This window comes from Cygnus atratus, chromosome 11 (genome assembly GCF_013377495.2).
Source record: "Cygnus atratus isolate AKBS03 ecotype Queensland, Australia chromosome 11, CAtr_DNAZoo_HiC_assembly, whole genome shotgun sequence".
Classification (NCBI taxonomy): domain Eukaryota; kingdom Metazoa; phylum Chordata; class Aves; order Anseriformes; family Anatidae; genus Cygnus; species Cygnus atratus.
The window spans coordinates 5994967-6013196 of record NC_066372.1 but is presented as its reverse complement, the minus strand read 5'-3'; the positions used below and the strand labels follow the sequence as shown (position 1 = coordinate 6013196).

At 40.7% G+C, this 18230-nt stretch overlaps 1 protein-coding gene across 1 annotated transcript; it reads right to left on the bottom strand.

The window, feature by feature from the left end:
* Window positions 1-2399: 2399 nt before the first annotated feature.
* Window positions 2400-3689, bottom strand: GCNT3 (glucosaminyl (N-acetyl) transferase 3, mucin type). The gene has a single exon (XM_035554015.1). It carries the CDS (start codon window positions 3687-3689, stop codon window positions 2400-2402), a length of 1290 nt encoding a protein of 429 aa, XP_035409908.1.
* Between the last annotated feature and the right edge of the window lie 14541 nt (window positions 3690-18230).

The following is an 18230-nucleotide window of genomic DNA, read 5'->3' as shown; positions in this document are numbered from 1 at the left end:
TAACATTAAAAGAAAAGTTATTGTGACTCTGCCAAGAGACTTACTGTGGAACTGATCTGAAGTGGCTTATTTTGTATTTTTCAGATCTAGGTACTTCTTGCTCTCTCTCCATCTGAATTTTTTTTTTTTTTGGTCAGGGCAGTCTCTGTCGATAGGTAAAACATCCACTGTTATTTAGTCTGTACAAGCAATACTTCGTATTTCTGAGAGAAGAAAACCAAAGAAGTTATACATATTTACAGACTGACAGGGATAAAAATTACTATAACAAATCTGTAAGTAACCTGTGAGTATAAATCTTTCTTTGCAAAATACTTTGGAGATCCCTTCTTTGGGAATCTGTCACTGTTTCAGGCTGAGGTCCCTCCTACCCCAAGCACCCTTTCACTCTTTGTAGGTGCTCAGAAGGTTCTTGGAGAAATACATTTAGTTTTTCTTAGAGACGTTTGTTTGATGGATGGGATTGGTTTTGATAAAATTCCTTAGAATAGACAAGTGAGCTGGTTTTTTTGTTTGTTTTTTGTTTCTTCTCCATGACTATGGATGTTTGTTTTCTATTTTCCAAGGGAAAAAGACAACGTACAGACCACCTTCACATAATTACAAACACATTGACCCCGCTCTGCCTGATTTAGTCTAGAAATGTGAATGTATCCCAATCCCACCAGTGAGCCAATGGCAGTAGTTAACCACTTTGGGTAAATATATATTAATCTACAGTACAAGAAAGAGCTCCAACTGTCAAAATCAAAATAGGCAGCTATGGCTTGGTTGCAGTCATGCAGTTCATGTTGGGAAACTTGAGTTTGTGCCCTGAGTTAGCATAGAAGTTCTGTTCTGAATGAATGTACTGCAAAGGTGAATATTTGTTATTTAATGCTGAATTGGCTGCTGAAACCATTTTAAGTTTTGTATGCTATTAACAGATTAGCATAAAGCTTAAATCTCTATTGCAGCTGATTTCTATTTACAGTACTTGGAAAAAGCTTCCTAGTGGAGCCAGGATTCTATAAGATTCTATTACTTTATTCAGTCTTTTTGGGTAAATAAATGCCCAATGATAGGTTAGATATTTGTTTAATTGGCAGCTTGTCTTGCTGATAGTTGTTATTGTTTTGCCTTTAACGATTGCTGTGAAATCAGTGTTGTTTTAAAAATCAGCATTTACAATGAAATTTGTTTTAGAATGTCCAACAAAACTGCAGTGGCACGCCTTCTCAAGTCAGTTATTTAATCTCCTCATCCTATTTAAATCAATGTTTTAAAGAACTGCGTAGTTCATAATTGTAACAAGCTGTGGAACTGCTTCAGATGTTCTTTGGATAATGGTTGTTCTCCACAGGAGACTTTGAATTTATAAGGGTAAGAGCGCTTACTGATAAAAAAAATTACTAGGGAAAATTGTTGATTGTTTAAAGGCAACTGAATTAAATCCTCACCATCTTAGGTAGTGAAGCACTGTTGGATCCACAGGAAGTAGCTGGCTTTAATGTGAGGTGGGTAAAGTACACATAGGTGAAATACAGTTCACAGATCTTTCAGCTTAAAGAAACTTTAGGAAAAAATGAATGTCAGATGTTTTGTTCATCTAAAAGGCCCAACACACTACTGGATGTGGCAATTACATTACCGAGAACACTCCTTATAATATTTTCTTTTCTGGGGGGAGGGATAGAGAGGAAGATGTTAGAAAATGTAGGTTAGCATACAGTTAACTACTTAAGCATCCCTTCACGTGTATTACAGATGGAGAAGTGGGGTGCAGATGGATGAAATAATTTAATGGTCTGCCTGGGAGCAGTTAGTTCTCCTCAGGTGACTGCAGCACACAGAATACCAAGAAGCCACCAATTTCGGTGTGTTTGATTTTATTGGCAAACCTTTTTTTATGGCCAGCAGCTATTGACACCAGTTAAACAACCATAAACTGCCTGAAACAAAAGCAAACTGACGCTAAGCCGAGCAGTGTGGCAGGTGCCAGGTACTTTACAAAAAAACAATCAATTGTATAGTTTCACCTGTGCTCGTACCAGGACGCGGAGTCACTCTGGCTTGTGACCTGGCCATGCTTTTCTAAAACAAAAAGGAGCTCTGGCGTCGCTTTTGCGAACAGTCAGTAGATGGAGAATGGGAAAAACACCGGCCCCGCTTCTTTAGGGCGGCCGGGGGGAAGCCGCCAGGGATGCGCGCCCTGTCTGAGGAGATGCCCGCAGGGAGAGGAGGGGGGAAAGCGGGGGGGGGCTGCGCCCTCCCACCCCACCGAGCCCGGTGCAACCCCGGCCTCCGCTTACCCCAGGGCTCCGCCGTTTCTCCTCAGCAGCCGCGGAAGGAGCCCCCAGTCCGTGACGTGCTCTGCGGCTCCTCAGGAGCCGCCGGGGCGGGCTGTGCGCCGGCTCCCCTCAGAGCCCCGCGCCGAGCAGAGCCCTGTGGCGCAGGTGCTCCTCGAGGCACTGGATGGCGGCATCGTCCACCCGGGGGTCGAACTTGTTGGCCAAGAGGTGGTGCTGCCGGAGCATCCAGGACACGTCTCCGGCCCCGTAGATGCAGACGGCGCGCTGGTACCGGCCGGTGCAGGGCGGGTAGGGCGCTCCCTTGCTGGTGTCGCCCTCCAGGTACTGCCATTTGACCAGGCGGGGCAGGGCGTTCATGTCCGAGAGCTCGAACTTGTCGTTGTGGGGCACGGCGCCTGGCACGCCAGGCACGCGGGTGAGGGTGGCCCAGACGTGCTCGTCGGGGCTGTAGGTGTCCTTGGCCCACTCGAGAAACTGCAGCGCTGTGGGGTCCTCGAAGATGTGCTGCACGAAGGCCCGCGTCACCGCAATGTACGCGCTGCCCGTGAACATGGGTGAGCTGAGCGGCGACGGCAGCTTCTCGGTGGCTGTCTGGGAGATGGCGTCCCCCACTTCGTGGTGGTACTTCCACCGCAGCTGCTTGTAGGACGATGGCTTCTCCGACTCCATGCTGTTCTGCCCCTGCAGCATCTGGAGGGCGCGGACCATCTCCGCATTGGTTTTGATGGGGAAGTCAGTGCCGCAGGTGTTGAGGACGTAGCGCCACGGCACGGGGCTCCGCAGCAGGTCCTGCATGCAGTTGAGGTCAGCCTGCAGGCGTGACCAGGAGGCGTAGACCACCTTCTCCAGGCGGCTGGCCACAAAGACGTTGGGGAAGCAGGCAGCGATGGCCCTCACGGCCTCGTGGAAAGCAGCTGGGGACTTGCTGTCTATGTGGACACAGTAGACATTCTGTGGCACGTAGACAGACCGCAGGAGCCGCTCAAACATCTCGATTTTGTTGTGGATGACTATGGAGTAGGCAATGGGGAACTCAGCCTCCTCCTTGCTCAGCGGGAACTCAATGAAGCGCCGGGTCTCCTTGAAGCTGCTGCAGTCCTTCGTCATGTTAAGGTACGCTTCAGGTGTCAGGGGTGCCCTTTTGTTTCTAGTCTCCAGGTTGCTGAGGAGTGCCTGCTGGATCGCCTGCTCGTCCCCGCTGACAACCCCCGAGCAGTTGATCCTTCGGCTGGAGGGTAGCTCCAGAGCCCGGCGGAGGTGGTCACGGCAGCGGGGGTGGGCATCATGGCAGGGCCGGGTCACACTGCGCAGTGCCAGGGCAATGACCAGCAGCAGGGAGCTGAGCAGCAGCGCACAGCGCAGCCGTGCTGCTGGGGGCTTCCCCTTGCACAGCTGCATGCCCCCGCCACTCCGACACGTGTGGCTCAGGGGCAACGCGCTGCACAGCCACAGCCACCAGCCTGTGCCTCACCTTGCCTCACCTGGGCTGACCTCCTGTGTGGACTTGCTGGAGGGTGCAGTTGTTCAGTCAGCGCTGCCTGTGCAGAGTAACCTGACAGCTTAGGTGCCAGGTTCCTGGGAAGGGTGAAATAGTGGCTGGGCGTTCTCAGTGTAACCACAGGTGAATAAAAGGAAGTCACCTCCCTCCTTGTTGCGTAGCTGTTTGGGTTTTATCAGTACAGGAGGTTCTTGTCTATCTTTTATGTCGGTATATAAAAAAAATATTTTATCTTACCCCTGTCCAGTGTACAAAGCAAGGAAAATCCCCCTAGAATGCAATCCTGTGCAACACACTTAAAAAAAAAAAAAAAAAGACGTTACTAGATGAGTTTGGATCTATACTGCTTTTCCAGCATTTACATCATGCAAATTTACAGGTCAAGGGAGTGACAGCAACAGCACTGTAGTCTGGAAGCCCAGCTGCAGCATGCTTTCTGCTGGTCTGGAGCATTTAGGACTTTAGTGAAGGATTGCTGCAAAAGGAGTTGGGTAGCTTGGCAAAGTGGAAGCTCTGCTTCCACAGTGGAAGCAGAGGGTGAAGAAAGAGGGCCCAGTTTATAAATAATGGGCCACAAAGTGTGCACTTTAATGAAGGAGTGATAGAATATTGGTCGATTTGCATAGGTGAGCGGAGGAAGACAATTTTTCTAAAATACAAATAAAAGTTTGTCTTTATCTGTCTGTTTATTTAGGTCCAGATATGTCAAGAAATCAAGCACAGAACTTGTATCAGGACTGACAACCATTATGTAAGTGTAATTCTGCACAGGTTTTAGAAAACAGTAGGTATTACTTCCCCAATTTAAACACTGAGTCTATTGGTTGAATTACTTGTTTAGCTAATTCAGGAAGTACTCTTAGATGTCTGCAGTCCAGAAATTCTGGTAGGCATTATGAAACGCACTAATGTGATGCGTAAAGTATTTGCCATACGGCGTAAAGTATTTGCCGTATGTCAGTTTTCTTGTGCTAAGTACCAAAGTCGGTGTTCTTGGGAGAAAAGGTGTGGGAAATGTAGACAAGACACGCTATGGGCGAATTGCTTTCTCAGGGCACAGAAGAAGCCAGTCCCATTTTATATGTGTTCCTTGATCCTGCAATTTGATTCTAAGTTATCTTCAGCTTGCAGTAGAGAGTTCGTTCACCTGAACAAAGTACTTTCCAATAGGGCAATAATAATGCAGCTTTTGCATTTCCACGCAGCTCTTCCAATTCAGGTCATCTCTGCTAGGCTGTATCCCTGCAGCCTTGTGTAGGGGAATGGCAAGTCCTTGTAGACTTGGGGTTTTCTTTATCTAAAGCAATGTTTTTCTATTGATTCTATATTCTGATTTCAGTGTGCGAACATCCTCTTTCATACGGCCACAGCTGGTTGACTAGGAAAACAAGAGCATATTGCAAAACACCATAAACAGTCTCTCCTGGTTTAATGTTCTAGCTGATCTATATGCATTGTACCTTTTAATGGCATGGTGTTGGGGTCAAAATCCTCCAATTCTTACTCCCATGGGAAATGCCGGAAAAGTGATGACTCCACATAAGAGTTCTTAAATGGGTTTTCGTAGTTAATTCCTGTTGTGCATTTTTGTGTATTTTTTTTAATTATGGTCTTGCGATTCAGAAATGAGGTGCTGTTTTTTCAGAAATTTGGAAAGACTCTTCAATCACATTTTTACATGAAATCAGCCATCCCTTGTTAAAAGTCAACAACTGGTAAGTCTATCCTGAGGCTTGAAAAATGTGTTTTCAGTCTTCTTAGCTATAATCTTAAAGCCAATAGTGTCTTTGGTCTCCAAACAGTGTCAAAGGCTTAATAAATAAATAAATCCCAAAACTTAAGGGAACATGAAAAGTGAATTAAATAAAACTTAATTAACATCATGCTTTCTGCAAAGCTGCTTTTTTTTTTCCCAATGGGAGAAATGGTAGCCTACACAAAATAATATTTTGTAGGTAAAGTCCAAGATATAAGAACTTGTTTTCATCCTAAATAGCCATTAAAACCTATTAATATTAATTTAATATTTAAAGTCTGATGATACTTATGCTCTCAGGTTTAACTAAAACTTCTAAACTGTGGGCTAAACAAAATAAAAAAAATTAAACAAAGCTTTGGCTTTGTTTTGTGATGATGTACTCCTTCTGAGTACAAAAGTGACTGTTTAAAAGCGAGTGTAAAACAACTGTTGTATGATAAAGATGCTATAATACAGTAGTATAGTAAGAATACTATGCTATCGTACAAGTAATGTCTGTATGTACAAGTAATGTCTGTAATGTCTACAGGGTAACCTGCAGCCACATGATTATTTACATAAAGAGAACAACAGCCTGGAGATATGAGGGCAGTGTAAGAAAATGATGATTTAACGGTATTGATATTCCATTAGATCTTTCACAGCACTATCTGTGAGAAGTTACATAACCTAAGATTCTTGTGGTATGCTTTTTGCAGAAATATACTGCAGGCCTGAAGTTGTTTGTACTTGAAATAGTGAAGGAATAGCATACAAGGGAGTTGAAGTGTTTGGCAGTGGTATCTGTGGCTTAAAGGTCACTGTGTTGTCATAAAACAGAGTGGTGTGTCTATTTATTTCCAGAATTCCGCTGTTGATATAAAAGAGCAAGGGTTTCTTCATAACTGCAAAGACTCTGAGATAAAACAGTTCCGGTAAGTCTAGGTGCCACATCTGTGTAGTGCCTTCTAATACCTGCTTCCATTTTAATAACAAATATCAAGTCAGAAGTTAGTGCTTTTCTAACTTTCCTGTTATGGTGTACAAAAATCATCACAAGGTGACCTGTTACCTTTCTAATTATATAATTTTGAGGGTTTGGTACAGATAAGCGCGTTGGAGTGTGAAGAAGAAGTAAGTGTTCTGCTTGCTTCTCCAAGGGAAGAAAAAAAAAATAAATTATGTGATTGTTTGCTGATTGTGCCACACCTGGTGAAGGACATGGTAGAATTTTAGGTAGTGATGACAAGGCTCATTGTCACAATGGATTCACCTGCACACATCTTGTAAAAGGATATAGGGTTTTCCCTGGGAAAGCAGAATTAATGAAGAGAGAAACATGGAACTGGCTTGGAACTTGGAGGAATTAGCCTGAAGCGATGGCTACTAAAGTATATAATGAAAGAATTTTTATGCATGTAGATTAGCGTCAGCTGCTTTTGTATGACTTCTAAGAAATATGTAGGAGTAGTAAATTCTGATAAACTAATAAAGAGGTCATCTGAGGCCAAGAGTGTAAATACAAAAAAAAATCTTGTGTGTTACACTCCATTGCTTGTTTGCACTGAGAGTTTTGGTTTTAGCTTCTTGGTCACAAAAGGTATGAGTGTTTTTTTTTTTTTTTTTTGGAGTTAGAATCTGTTCAGTCTGTAACAGACTAGGTTGCAGAGATTTTGAAGGACTCCACCTCTAAGCTGTACTGTCACTTTTAAACTATCTGGGCATTGTTGTCTTTATCATTCTGCTGGTTTAGTACTTTTTATCCTTTCAGTTTACAGGAGACAGCCTTGTTTGCTGCTGATTAATTCGGAGGTGTAGTGTGCATTGTAGTGTGGTTTCTCTGTGATGGATAACTGCGTCATAGGTTTATAGGAATTACTAGTTCATGGGTAACTTCTGTGCTCTCCAGCACCTTTGTGTCAGTAGGAGGAATCTGATATTCACAGCACAATGACTCTCATCTAACCTCTGTGTCTGACAGGTGTGTAGGGTTTTGTGTGTCAGCTAGATAGTGAAGAGCTAAATAGAAGGAAGTACCTGCACGAGGTATAATTGTAAGCAGAAAGCAACACATCTTAAAAAGTGTTTAAAGTGTGTAAAATATCAATGAAAAGCACCACTAAATGATTGTTTCTGTATGTTCCAATCCTTTGTCAAAGAAGCAGATGTCATTTCCATTTTTTTTAATCTTGCTTGAATCTGTCAAGCAAGGACAGAGGCTATCTGTAGAGGTGGTCCTTCTTCCGAAGTGCCATTTCTTTGCAGGGCCACACTTCTAGCCTGAAAGAAGTGGGCACCCAGCTGGTTTCCACATCATTTTACATTGTGCTCTGTCTTACGGTGCAGCTTATCAAGTTGCTGTCCACTGAGACCGAGGGAAGTTTTGTGTGCGGGCCTCTCTGGCTGACTGCTACCCCCACCCCCTTTTTCCCCCCCACCCCCCCGTTTTTTTCTCCTCATCCTTGTGGTACTTTGAGTGGTGTCCTGCTCACTGATCCCTAGGCTCCTCTGGCTCTGAATTAACTAACTCAGGTGTTCAAAACTAACTTAGATACTTGCAGAAAAGTAGTTCTGAGTAATTAAAGCTTTTTTTGAAATTGTTTTGTCAGAATGTGTGTATTTAGCAGCTACGTACAATACTGAAGTCGTCGAAGCTAGAAAAATCAAAGATTCCTCTCTTCATATAATCCACAGAAATTAATCCATAGTCAGAACCAGTATTGTCCACAGAATGACCTACATTGCTGAGACAGATTCAGTACTTCCTTTTGGCTGGAAAAGTTGCTACCTCCTATGAAGAAAGTCTACAAATTCACTCGGTGTTGACAACCTGGACAATTTTATTCACTTTTGATTTTCTTTTTCAGTCAGATCATTTGGGAAGGCTGCATTGAGAATGCTCAGTGCTTCTGGCTGACTGGAGGTCTTTGAAAGCTAATAGTGGACAGGGCTACAGAACAACTATTTGACTGGAGGACAAAAAGACCACCAAACTGTTTTTTGTGTAAGGCTGTCATTCCTTGGTTTTGATTGTTCTGTTCTTGGCAGCAGAAGATGATCAGGGCCTTCATCCTGCAGAAATACCTGACTGGTATCTAAATAGGGGTGGATGGACAGACTGTTAGAAGTTAAAAGTTTTTCTGTAGCTCAGAAGGATGAATTAGTCATTGCAAGTGAAAGTGCACCGAGGGATACCAGGAAGTTAGCTTTGTGCCCTTGAGTTGCAGCCTGGCTTCCAGATGCACTCCCACTCCACTTCCTCAAAAGGACAGAGGGAGAAAATAAGATGGAAAAGATTGTGGGTCGAGACAAAGATGAGGAGCTCTTACAACTTACAATTAGAGGCTGAACAGACTTGACTTGGGGAAGATTCATTTAGCTTATTGCTATTTAAAATAGATTTGAATGTAGAGAAAAGACTAAAACACCTTCCCCCCACCCCACCCACTTTTTTCCAGGCTCAACTTCACTCGTCAGCTCAACTTCTGTCAGAGTTTAAGAAGCGTTTGGACTGTACACTTAGTCACATGGGTCTGAATTCTTGGGTAGACCTGTGTGGTGCCAGGAGTTGGACTTGATGATTCTTGTGGGTCCCTTCCAACTTGGGATATTCTATGACTCTATGATTCACTCCTTCATTCACAAATCTATCTCCTTAGGGAGAGTGCTGGGTCTTTCTCCCCAGGCTGCAGCTTCATTCAGAGGATACCCATGGGCTCGGCAAGCAGTTCTCCGTGGGCTGCAGTGAAATGCCTGCTCTGCTGCCTGGAGCAACTCTCCTCCCTCCTTCACTGGCCTTGATGTCCACAGGATTGTTTCTCACACTTCACTCCAAGCCCCTATTCCTCTCTCACGCACTACTGGGCAGCTTTTTTTTTTTTCTTCATTTTTTCCCGTCTTTTTTCCCTTTTTTCTTCACCTTTTTTTTTTTTCTTTCTTTTCCTCTTCACAGAGGCACCACCATTTTCACTGACTGGCTCAGCTTTTTCTGCCTGGTGTGGGACAGCCCTGGGTATGTTACGTAGGCCCCATCTGCCTCCCTTCCAAAACATTGCCACCTAAAACCAGTAGATTAACCTTTGTTTGTAAATTGATCCTCTTTTACTAATGGCTGGGAGGGAGCTAGGGAGAGGGCAGAGATCAGTGATAAAGGCATGACTTATATAAGGAAAAGGTTATGTATAATTTTTCTTGTTCTTGTCTTCCCCTTATTCCTCTTCCCACCCTCAGCTGACTATGTATTTGCAAAGAGAGGCTGATGGCTCTTGTTATCTTGGTGTCCGATGGTGTATTTCACAGATGATGTAAGATGATTTATGATATAGTTAACCTGTCAAAGACAAGTAAGTATGTGATTATCCATAATGACACATAGCACACCACCTAAAACATAAAGATCAGCGTGCTGTTTCTCTCCAAGCTTGTATGGATTAATTATGTGACAAATGTCTACCTGCATGAGGCCTGAAAAATGGTTTTGCAGACCCACCTAAAAATACTTAAGGCTGGTTCTGATATTGCAGTAACTTTAGTTAGGAAATAAAGTGCCACTAAACAAAATTAGTGATATTCCCACTGACTGAGCAAAATTGTTCCTAAATGTACTCTATGGGTAGTTTGCTGTTAGGTTTGCCATGTGTTAAAATATAGTAGTCATTCTGTTGTGAAGTGCTGCATTCCACTTTCTTTGTGTGTTGGCCTAAGTGAATTTGTTTATTTGTGTCAACTAGAAATTGAAATTTCCTAAAAGGACTGTTCTTTTATTTAATCAATGCTTCCTTTGAACAATGCTAATAAGAAATTAGATTGCTATTTTATTGAGTGTTCAGACCTTTTTTTTTTTTCTACTCACTGCGCTGTTGTGATATTTTATCTACAAAATGATAGAATCATACTTCAATATTTAAAGTTTTAAAATGACTGACAAGCTTTTGGAAAACCTTATGATAGCCTTCCCAGTGTATGTGTTCAGAGGGCAAAAGTTTGGTGTTCTTTTTCTCTGGATTCTGGCACATCTTGCTTTTTTTCTGTGAGTGAGAGAAAAAGTGAACAAGGAAGTCCTTTGGTATAAAAGTAAATCTAGTAAAGCTTATGTAAATATGTAAGTATTATATGCGTATACTTTCCTATGTAGTAGACTTTAACATGATGACATTTGGATAGTCTTATGCAGGTTTTGCTTTTTGAAATTCAAACCTGTCATTACAGATCTTAGCTTGTGTTTTCTTTTGTTTAATCTTGACTGAATTACGTGGCTCAGTCCTCTACTCTCTAACAAGCCCACCTGTATCTTCATTAGCTACTAATACTGTATCCGCAGTAGCATCATCTTTGGTTGTTTTGATGACTAATTAACAATTAAGTCAGTCTTTGAGGAAACTGTTAAAAATTCTTTTTTTTTTTTTTTTAGAGTTTTACTTCACTGAAGGTTTGTGACACGTAGCATGAACGCATATGCAATACTGACTCAACCACTACATGGATGTAAGTCATGAGCATGAAAAAGCAGCATAAACTAAGTGAAAATCAAAACGCAGTCATCTTCATAATATGCGTAGTGGTTTCTATTTTGTAACTGAGCACTGCAGATGTTTATCACCTTACAGTTACAGGCTCCATGCTCCATAATTTTTGGACCTCTGTGGAACTCTTACTGGAGGGGAAGAATTTTGGCTTTCATCCAAGGCAACATAGCTGGACTGTATGGAATAACAGTTAGTATGGCTTTGAAGTAAGATTAAGCAGGTAGTCATAATCAACATATAATCAGCAGAATTTTTCCTATTAGCTTAAGCTTTAACCAAAAACTGAACTGTCATGATAAGGTATAATCCTAAATCACATTGTGTATAATACAGCAAAATAGGGGGGTAAGTCATTACTCACCATATGCAGATCCCTGAAGAGACAGGGAAATAGTGGGAAGATGCTGGTAAAAGTGTTTAAAAGTAGTAAATCCTTTAAACAACTTTTAAAACCGGCACTATTTCTGACTGTGGTGTCTAACACTGGAAACTGGTCCTGTGGGGGAAAAAAATAACCTGTTTTTTTCCTGAAGGGTATGACACAAGGAAAACACAGTGATACTGGGAATAATAAATACATTAGCTCATGCCTCATTGTTTTTAGAGAAGGATTGCTTCATACAGTGTAGGAAATATAAACAAAACAGCAAACAAAACTCTCTTAGACAGAAGATAAAGGCATTCAGAGACATAGGAATAAAGAATCAAAAAGAAGGAAAATAATTTTGTACGTTTCTCACAATGAAGAAACCATGACAACTAACCTATTGAAGAGACTATTTCTTAATAAAGGATAAAGGAGTTCCTGAAAAAGACGGAAGTGTTACTGAGAGAGTTTGTATCTTAACAGAAAATAATCATAGAATCATGTTAAGTTTGTTCTTTGCTTTGTTGGCAGCTAAATATTACTTTGAACTTTTTCTGTGATAAAACTGCATGATGTCATAAACATCATGGTATTGATGTACAGAGTGAGGGTTAATACACAGATTGTGTCCAAAGTTTTTGTTAATGTAATATGTTTTCTTTATATCTCTGTGGCTGCCCAGAAACACATCTGAATATGTTTAGAGCTACACCGGGAGTTTGTCCAGTTGTTGAATCGGGTCATGTGTCTTGGGCTTAGTGAGTTCAGTAAATTTTACTTGAATGTCTGTAGAATTGATGCAGAGCAGTTCTTACATTCGCACTCAGGAAATGCAGTATAAGTAAAGTTGCAAGAGAAATCTGCAAGGGAAAGGTGATTGTTATGCTAGGACTATTGTAGGCTATTCACTTGCAACACAGGTTACTGCAGTGTGCTGTACTTAGACTGCTATTCTGCAAAGAGACACAGACATTTCATAGGAGCTTGAGTGCCCCTGCCTCCTGCTACACTGGAACTGTCAACTATAAAATTGGTATGTAGTGGGGGGAAAGCAATTGTAGGAGAGTGTTGTGCTACATTTTCCTTATTATTATTTCAGGTGATCTATTTGCTTCCTGTAAAGCTCTTTTATCCCCACACCTTTAAAAAATTTCCTGTATATTTGGTGTACTTGTTTCCTCTCTGTTCAGTGGTGATAGTGTTAGAGGCCAATACACAAAGCAGTACCAATAAATCTGAGCTAAGGTACATGAATCTAAGAACTCTTTTTAACTGAAGATGGGCGGTGGAGGGCAGAGGATGAATGGAGAAATTGGTTTGCATTTTACTTAAAACAGCGATAAATTCACTAGCTTAAGCCTGAACCTCTTAGTTCCAGCTTGCTCAGTCATTAATTAGTTAAAAAACGTGTGGTGTCCTGACTCTGCTTGTTGAAATAGTTCATGTATATGAGTGAGAGTTTCAGTGCTTAGGCATTTCTGCTGGTTTTTGGATCATTTTAATATGTCTAGTGTGAGCAATGAATATTATTTCCAGGTCATTTCACTCATCTATTTCAAACAATTGTGCTGTTGTCATGATTAGCAATTAATCACTTTCTCTCTGGACTGCATCCTGGTTACTGAAAGTCCTACCGTAGAGCCAAGATCTTTAAGGTTTTGAAATAAAAATATTTATTCCAATAAATATCTGGAGCTCTAGTTATTAGGTAGCTTGCTGAAAAGTGAGATAAATAGTGTAAGATTTATTTTTCAGTAAAAAATTGATTCATATGAGTTAACTGAGCTAGCTGATTAATGTCTCTGTCACAAGTGAGATGAAACTTTGTAGATTGTTTCAGAAAAGAGCTGCTAAAATAGACTTTAAAGCTGTACTCCCCACGCCCTGCTTTTTTCCCCCAAATGATTCCTGAGGAATATATTAAAAACAAACAAACAAACAAACAAAAAACTTTAGGTTTGAAAGAAACATTTTGCAGTATGAAAGCACATAAAAGATGAGAATGTTTGGGACTCTTTATGACTAATCATACAGCAATTCTTGGGCAATGAAGGCTGAGTTCATCCAAGGTGGTGAGTTTGAATTTTTTTTTTTGGTGGTTAGTCCAAAAACAACAAAGAACCACCACCCTTTGCAAGGGTATGTTTTAGCAAACAGTAGATTACGTACTGAAAGAACGTGTTCAGTAAGAGTACTAATGTTCCTTTATTTCAGGAAGGTTATGGTTCATGATCTAGTAACTGCTTGAAAATAGTGTAGCAAAAAGGGCAGCAGTGTTCTGCACTTAAAATGGTGAGATCCTAGCGTTGATGTGTAAATACTGACTGATGCTATGACTTGATGCCCTCTGCCATGCCACTGCAGAACAGAATTGCTAAAATATTGATATCCTTGTCCATGTGCAGCTGACACAGTATTAGCCACTGGAAAAGCTAGTGGACAAGAGGGAAGGGAGAATGTCTGTTGTCAGTACCCTTTTTTTTTTGATATGCTTCAGGTCTTGAAGGATGTCTCAACCACAAGCCCCTTTCCAGGAGATAAGAAGTAAATGCTTTCCATGACTAGAAGGAATGTCACAGGCATGTATTAGAGATTCTGTTCTTGAGAGAGACATCCTCTGAAGGTAGGACTTCTGCACTAGAAAAATTTTTCCTCTTGTAGTGTTTAAAATCCGGTGACCTTTCAGTAAAAGGAGCAATGAATTCCCATGGGGATGTGTGTGAGGATACAAGTCTAGCTGTCCCAGTCTCTTGTCTGTGACGTTAACAGGTGTTTAGAGGAGCATAATGCATGTATTGTGGTTCTTCTGCGGCATGCTCTCCTAGTTTTCAGTTCAGGGAGTTTCTGAGATAGAGATGGCATTCCTGTGTTTCCTGTGTAATCTCACAAGATGTACTTTGCTTGAAATAATTTAGTTAGCTCTGAAAGTGCCAAACCCCCAAGACACTAAACAGAGTCAGAAATCTATGGAGCTTTCTCAGTAAGGCTGAGCATGAGATTTTCGTAAGGCAGAATTCCATTTTCCTTTCTTTCCTTCATACAGGGCTCAGTGTAAATTGCTTGTCCAAATGCTTAGGGATTACCTGAACATCATCGGTGTTCTGTATGATACTGATTTTAAAACTGCAGATGTGCTCACAAGACTTTTAGGTGGAGTGACAAGTTACAAATGTGATTACAAAAAATACCTGCAAAGTGTGTTTTTCCTATTTTACAACTCTTTCTTTAGCTTTTTTTTTTAGTGCAAGAAATAGTGAAAAATCTTAAAATAGTGCAAATCTTTAAAAAAAAAAAAAAGTTTTCAGATGTGCCAAGAAGATATTCCTGAAGCATATCAAACTTGTTTGCAATTTCTAGATATTTCTGAGTAATTCCAGCATTATTTGCTTTTCCTTTCAACATGAGGATCCACAGAAGATTGGTGGTGTGGGTGGATTTCTCTGCAACCCTCAACACCAAGTGGATGGGCTGAAGGCTGAGACTAACTTCAACAAAGACCGCTTTAAACTAGATGTTGCATTTCCTATTTTAGCTTTATCGTCAGGCGTTCTGTCTGCTAGCTGAGTTAGGGAATCTGGCAGATCAAGTACATATTGCAGGATCTACTGCTAATACATTTCCGCTCCTAACTCATATTTCTAACTAAACCGAAGTTAATTTATAGCTAAGGGAACTGGCTACCTTCCCTTAACTAGCCCTGTTCTTCAGCTGTAGGCAAAGAGTTCAACTGTAGCTGAAATTATTTTATTGTTTCTGGTACATGGCTCAAATAATGAGCATGAGGCATTCTGCCAGTTGTTAATTCTGAACTTCAGTAAAACAATTTATTTTGTGTACATATAAATATACTTAACATAAAGGCAATAGGCCTCTTCAGAGCAGTGTCAGATGTAATAGTCAATAATATTACACTCTGTCATGGTGAAAAAGCTGTGTGTGTCTGATTAGTTTATATAAATGTAATCTAGTTATTCGCTACATTCCTTTGTAACCTGTAAAGGTTTTCCAATATGCTGTTGAATAGCATGAGCACAAAAGTATTATGAGAGAGAACTTGCAACTATAATCAACAAATCCTGTTCTGTCTCTCAATAAATATTTTATCTTAGACACTGCCTCGAACACAGAAGTACTGTACAGTGTATTGTCTGTTACCTTTTGGCACTGCCTGTGGATATCCTAGGTACTACTTTTTCTCTATATGTGCACTCCCATCTCTCCAAATCTCTATCCTACTGAGACACAGGACTCTAGCTTGCTTTTAGTGAAGAGCAATTTCTGAGTTTAGGAGTTACATCTACTGAAAACAAAACAAAAACCAAGTTTTTAGGTTCAAGAGAAAAAAGAAGAAACTATCCCTAACTAAAATAATCACTAAGATCAGCACTGCTGGCTAGAGAGGAAGAACAACTTTGTGTCAAAACTCTTCTGAAATGCTGCGGATTCTGGGTGGATTATTTGCTTTGGGCAGCACCATTTTTGACACAAATACAAAATTTGAAACAAATTACAGAAGATATGACTATGTTTGTTTTTTTTTTTCAAATTTAAAAACTGTTGTTGGCTGTAAACATGTGGCTCACGTAAAAGCAGGTGTATTTTCTCTTCTACAGATTTCTGATTCATTGTCTGAAATGAGTGAACAGAAAAAGTTTGGTTTTTTGTCACTGTGCAGAATCATAAATTATTGCTGAACGAGTTTTTTTTGTTTTAAAATATGCGAATATCATGTTCTAGGGAAAGTGCCTGCTTGGCAATGATACAATAACTTGGTGGTCTCCCTTTTCAAACCCTCCAGCGTAAACATGATTTTGCCAGTATAAAAGCTGTGTGATTAAATCAGCCCTGCTTATGGGACTTAAGGAGGTGGCATAATAGTTCTTTTCAGGATAAACTGCTTCTCGGTACAGGGGTTGGCCAGCAGCTATTTGATTTAGTGATACAGGCCATTCTTTATATAATAGTGGTGACATAGATCACTTGCTATGCTAGAAAAAGGCCTTGTAGTGTAGATGTGCCCTCAATTAATATTTATTTGCATTGTTTTCTGATCATCATTAAATGAAAAGGAGATTCTTTTCTACTTCCAACAGAATAGTATGAATGAAAAGAGGCTGCGACTATTTCTCAACTTTATACAGTGAAATAATGTAGTATCTGTATAGCTGCATTACTCCATTGTATAAATAATTTATGTTGTATATGAAAATGGAATTGGCTCTAACTGAATGATTCCATGCAAGATCTTGATAAATATGATCTTCCCATTTGCTTAGAAATTAACCAGATGAACAGCTAGTTCAAACCAATTCCGAAGGAGTCACCCCAGATTTTGTTTACGATGGAATAACAACTAGATTCATTGACACTGTTTCCCGTAAATGTTCTTTTGGTCAGACTGTATTGAAACCAAGACTTTTGATGGTAATATCATTCTGGTGTTGGCTTGGAATGCAGATGTAATTCAACCTCAGGTCCCTGAGCTACATCTTCCTCCATGAATATTCAAGCTGCTTGATTACTGTTGGTCTTTCGTTCTATAGCATAGCAGCTGTATTTGTGTCTGCTATTGACGTTTTTATTAGACACTTCTGCTTAGTGCAGTGCAGGGGAAAGGGCACGCTTGTAATCCCTTTTGGGCAGTTCAATTCCTGGTAAATCCTGTGTTACCTTTCTGAGGTGGCCAGTTCTGTATTCCTCTGACAGTCTGGCAAAGAGTTCTAGGCTTAACTGAGTTTTAGAAGCAGAGTAAATGTGTTCAGAGTAGTAAAAGGCTTAACAGGTAAATGCACCTTGTATATCCAGAGAATGTTCTTTTCTGTGGTGGAGGTCACAGGCCTGAATGTCTTGCATCCCACATGAGCCCCCTGATGATACTTCAAGACATTTTTTAGTTTGGCTTAGGGGAGGCCCTGTTATCTCCTGGAGGAATTTGATCCCATAATGCATGCAGAGTGGTAAGGGTCTTCTCAGTTGTCTTGGTTTTCAGGTCCTAGGTTAATGCAATAGGCACAGTCTCCTTTCTTTTGAAACCTGTTTTCTAACCTATTGTTCTTCCTCCCAGTTGAATGTGCTCTAGGGGTTTTCTTATAGTTCCTGTAGCAGTTCCTGGTCTATTTCACAGAAGTGTGTTACTCAACATTTTTTTCTAATGTTCATGTGGAGGGTAGCTATGGCTGGGTGGAGGCTTCTCCTCTGTGAAATGAAGGTGTGTGCTTTCTGTGTGTTATCTCAAATACCTGATTAATTAAATAGTCTGTTTGACGTCTACTAGCTGATAGAAAATTTACCTTGCTATACAACTTATTTTCAATGTTACCTATCCAACACTTTCCTTTTTCATGTAGGCTTAAATCCACATTACTCATAACTTTGGTTATGATCTGTTTACTGATGATCATTTAAAAAAAAAAAAAGTGTTTTGCAGTAAGATACACTTCAGGCTTCTGGTTCTGTTGGTTGTGAGCAAAATAAGCTCAGAACTTCCTCAGCTGTTCATTCAGCTCTGGGGAAGATTTGTTCTTTTATTTATCAGTTTACTTAATTTGTAATAAGTGGTTCCTTGAACTCTTGATAAATATTAAAACAAAATGACAAAAATAAAAATCCAGCCATGTTTTACCACCAGGATAGGCATAACTAATGAATAAGAATTGTAGCTGCATAGTAATTATTGTGGTTTAACCCAGCAGGCAGCTAAGCACCACACAGCCATTGGTTCACTTCCTGCCCACCAGCAGGACAGGAGAGAGAAGAGGGGGAACAACAAGTAAAACTTGTGGGTTGAGATAAAGACAGTTTAACAGGAAAG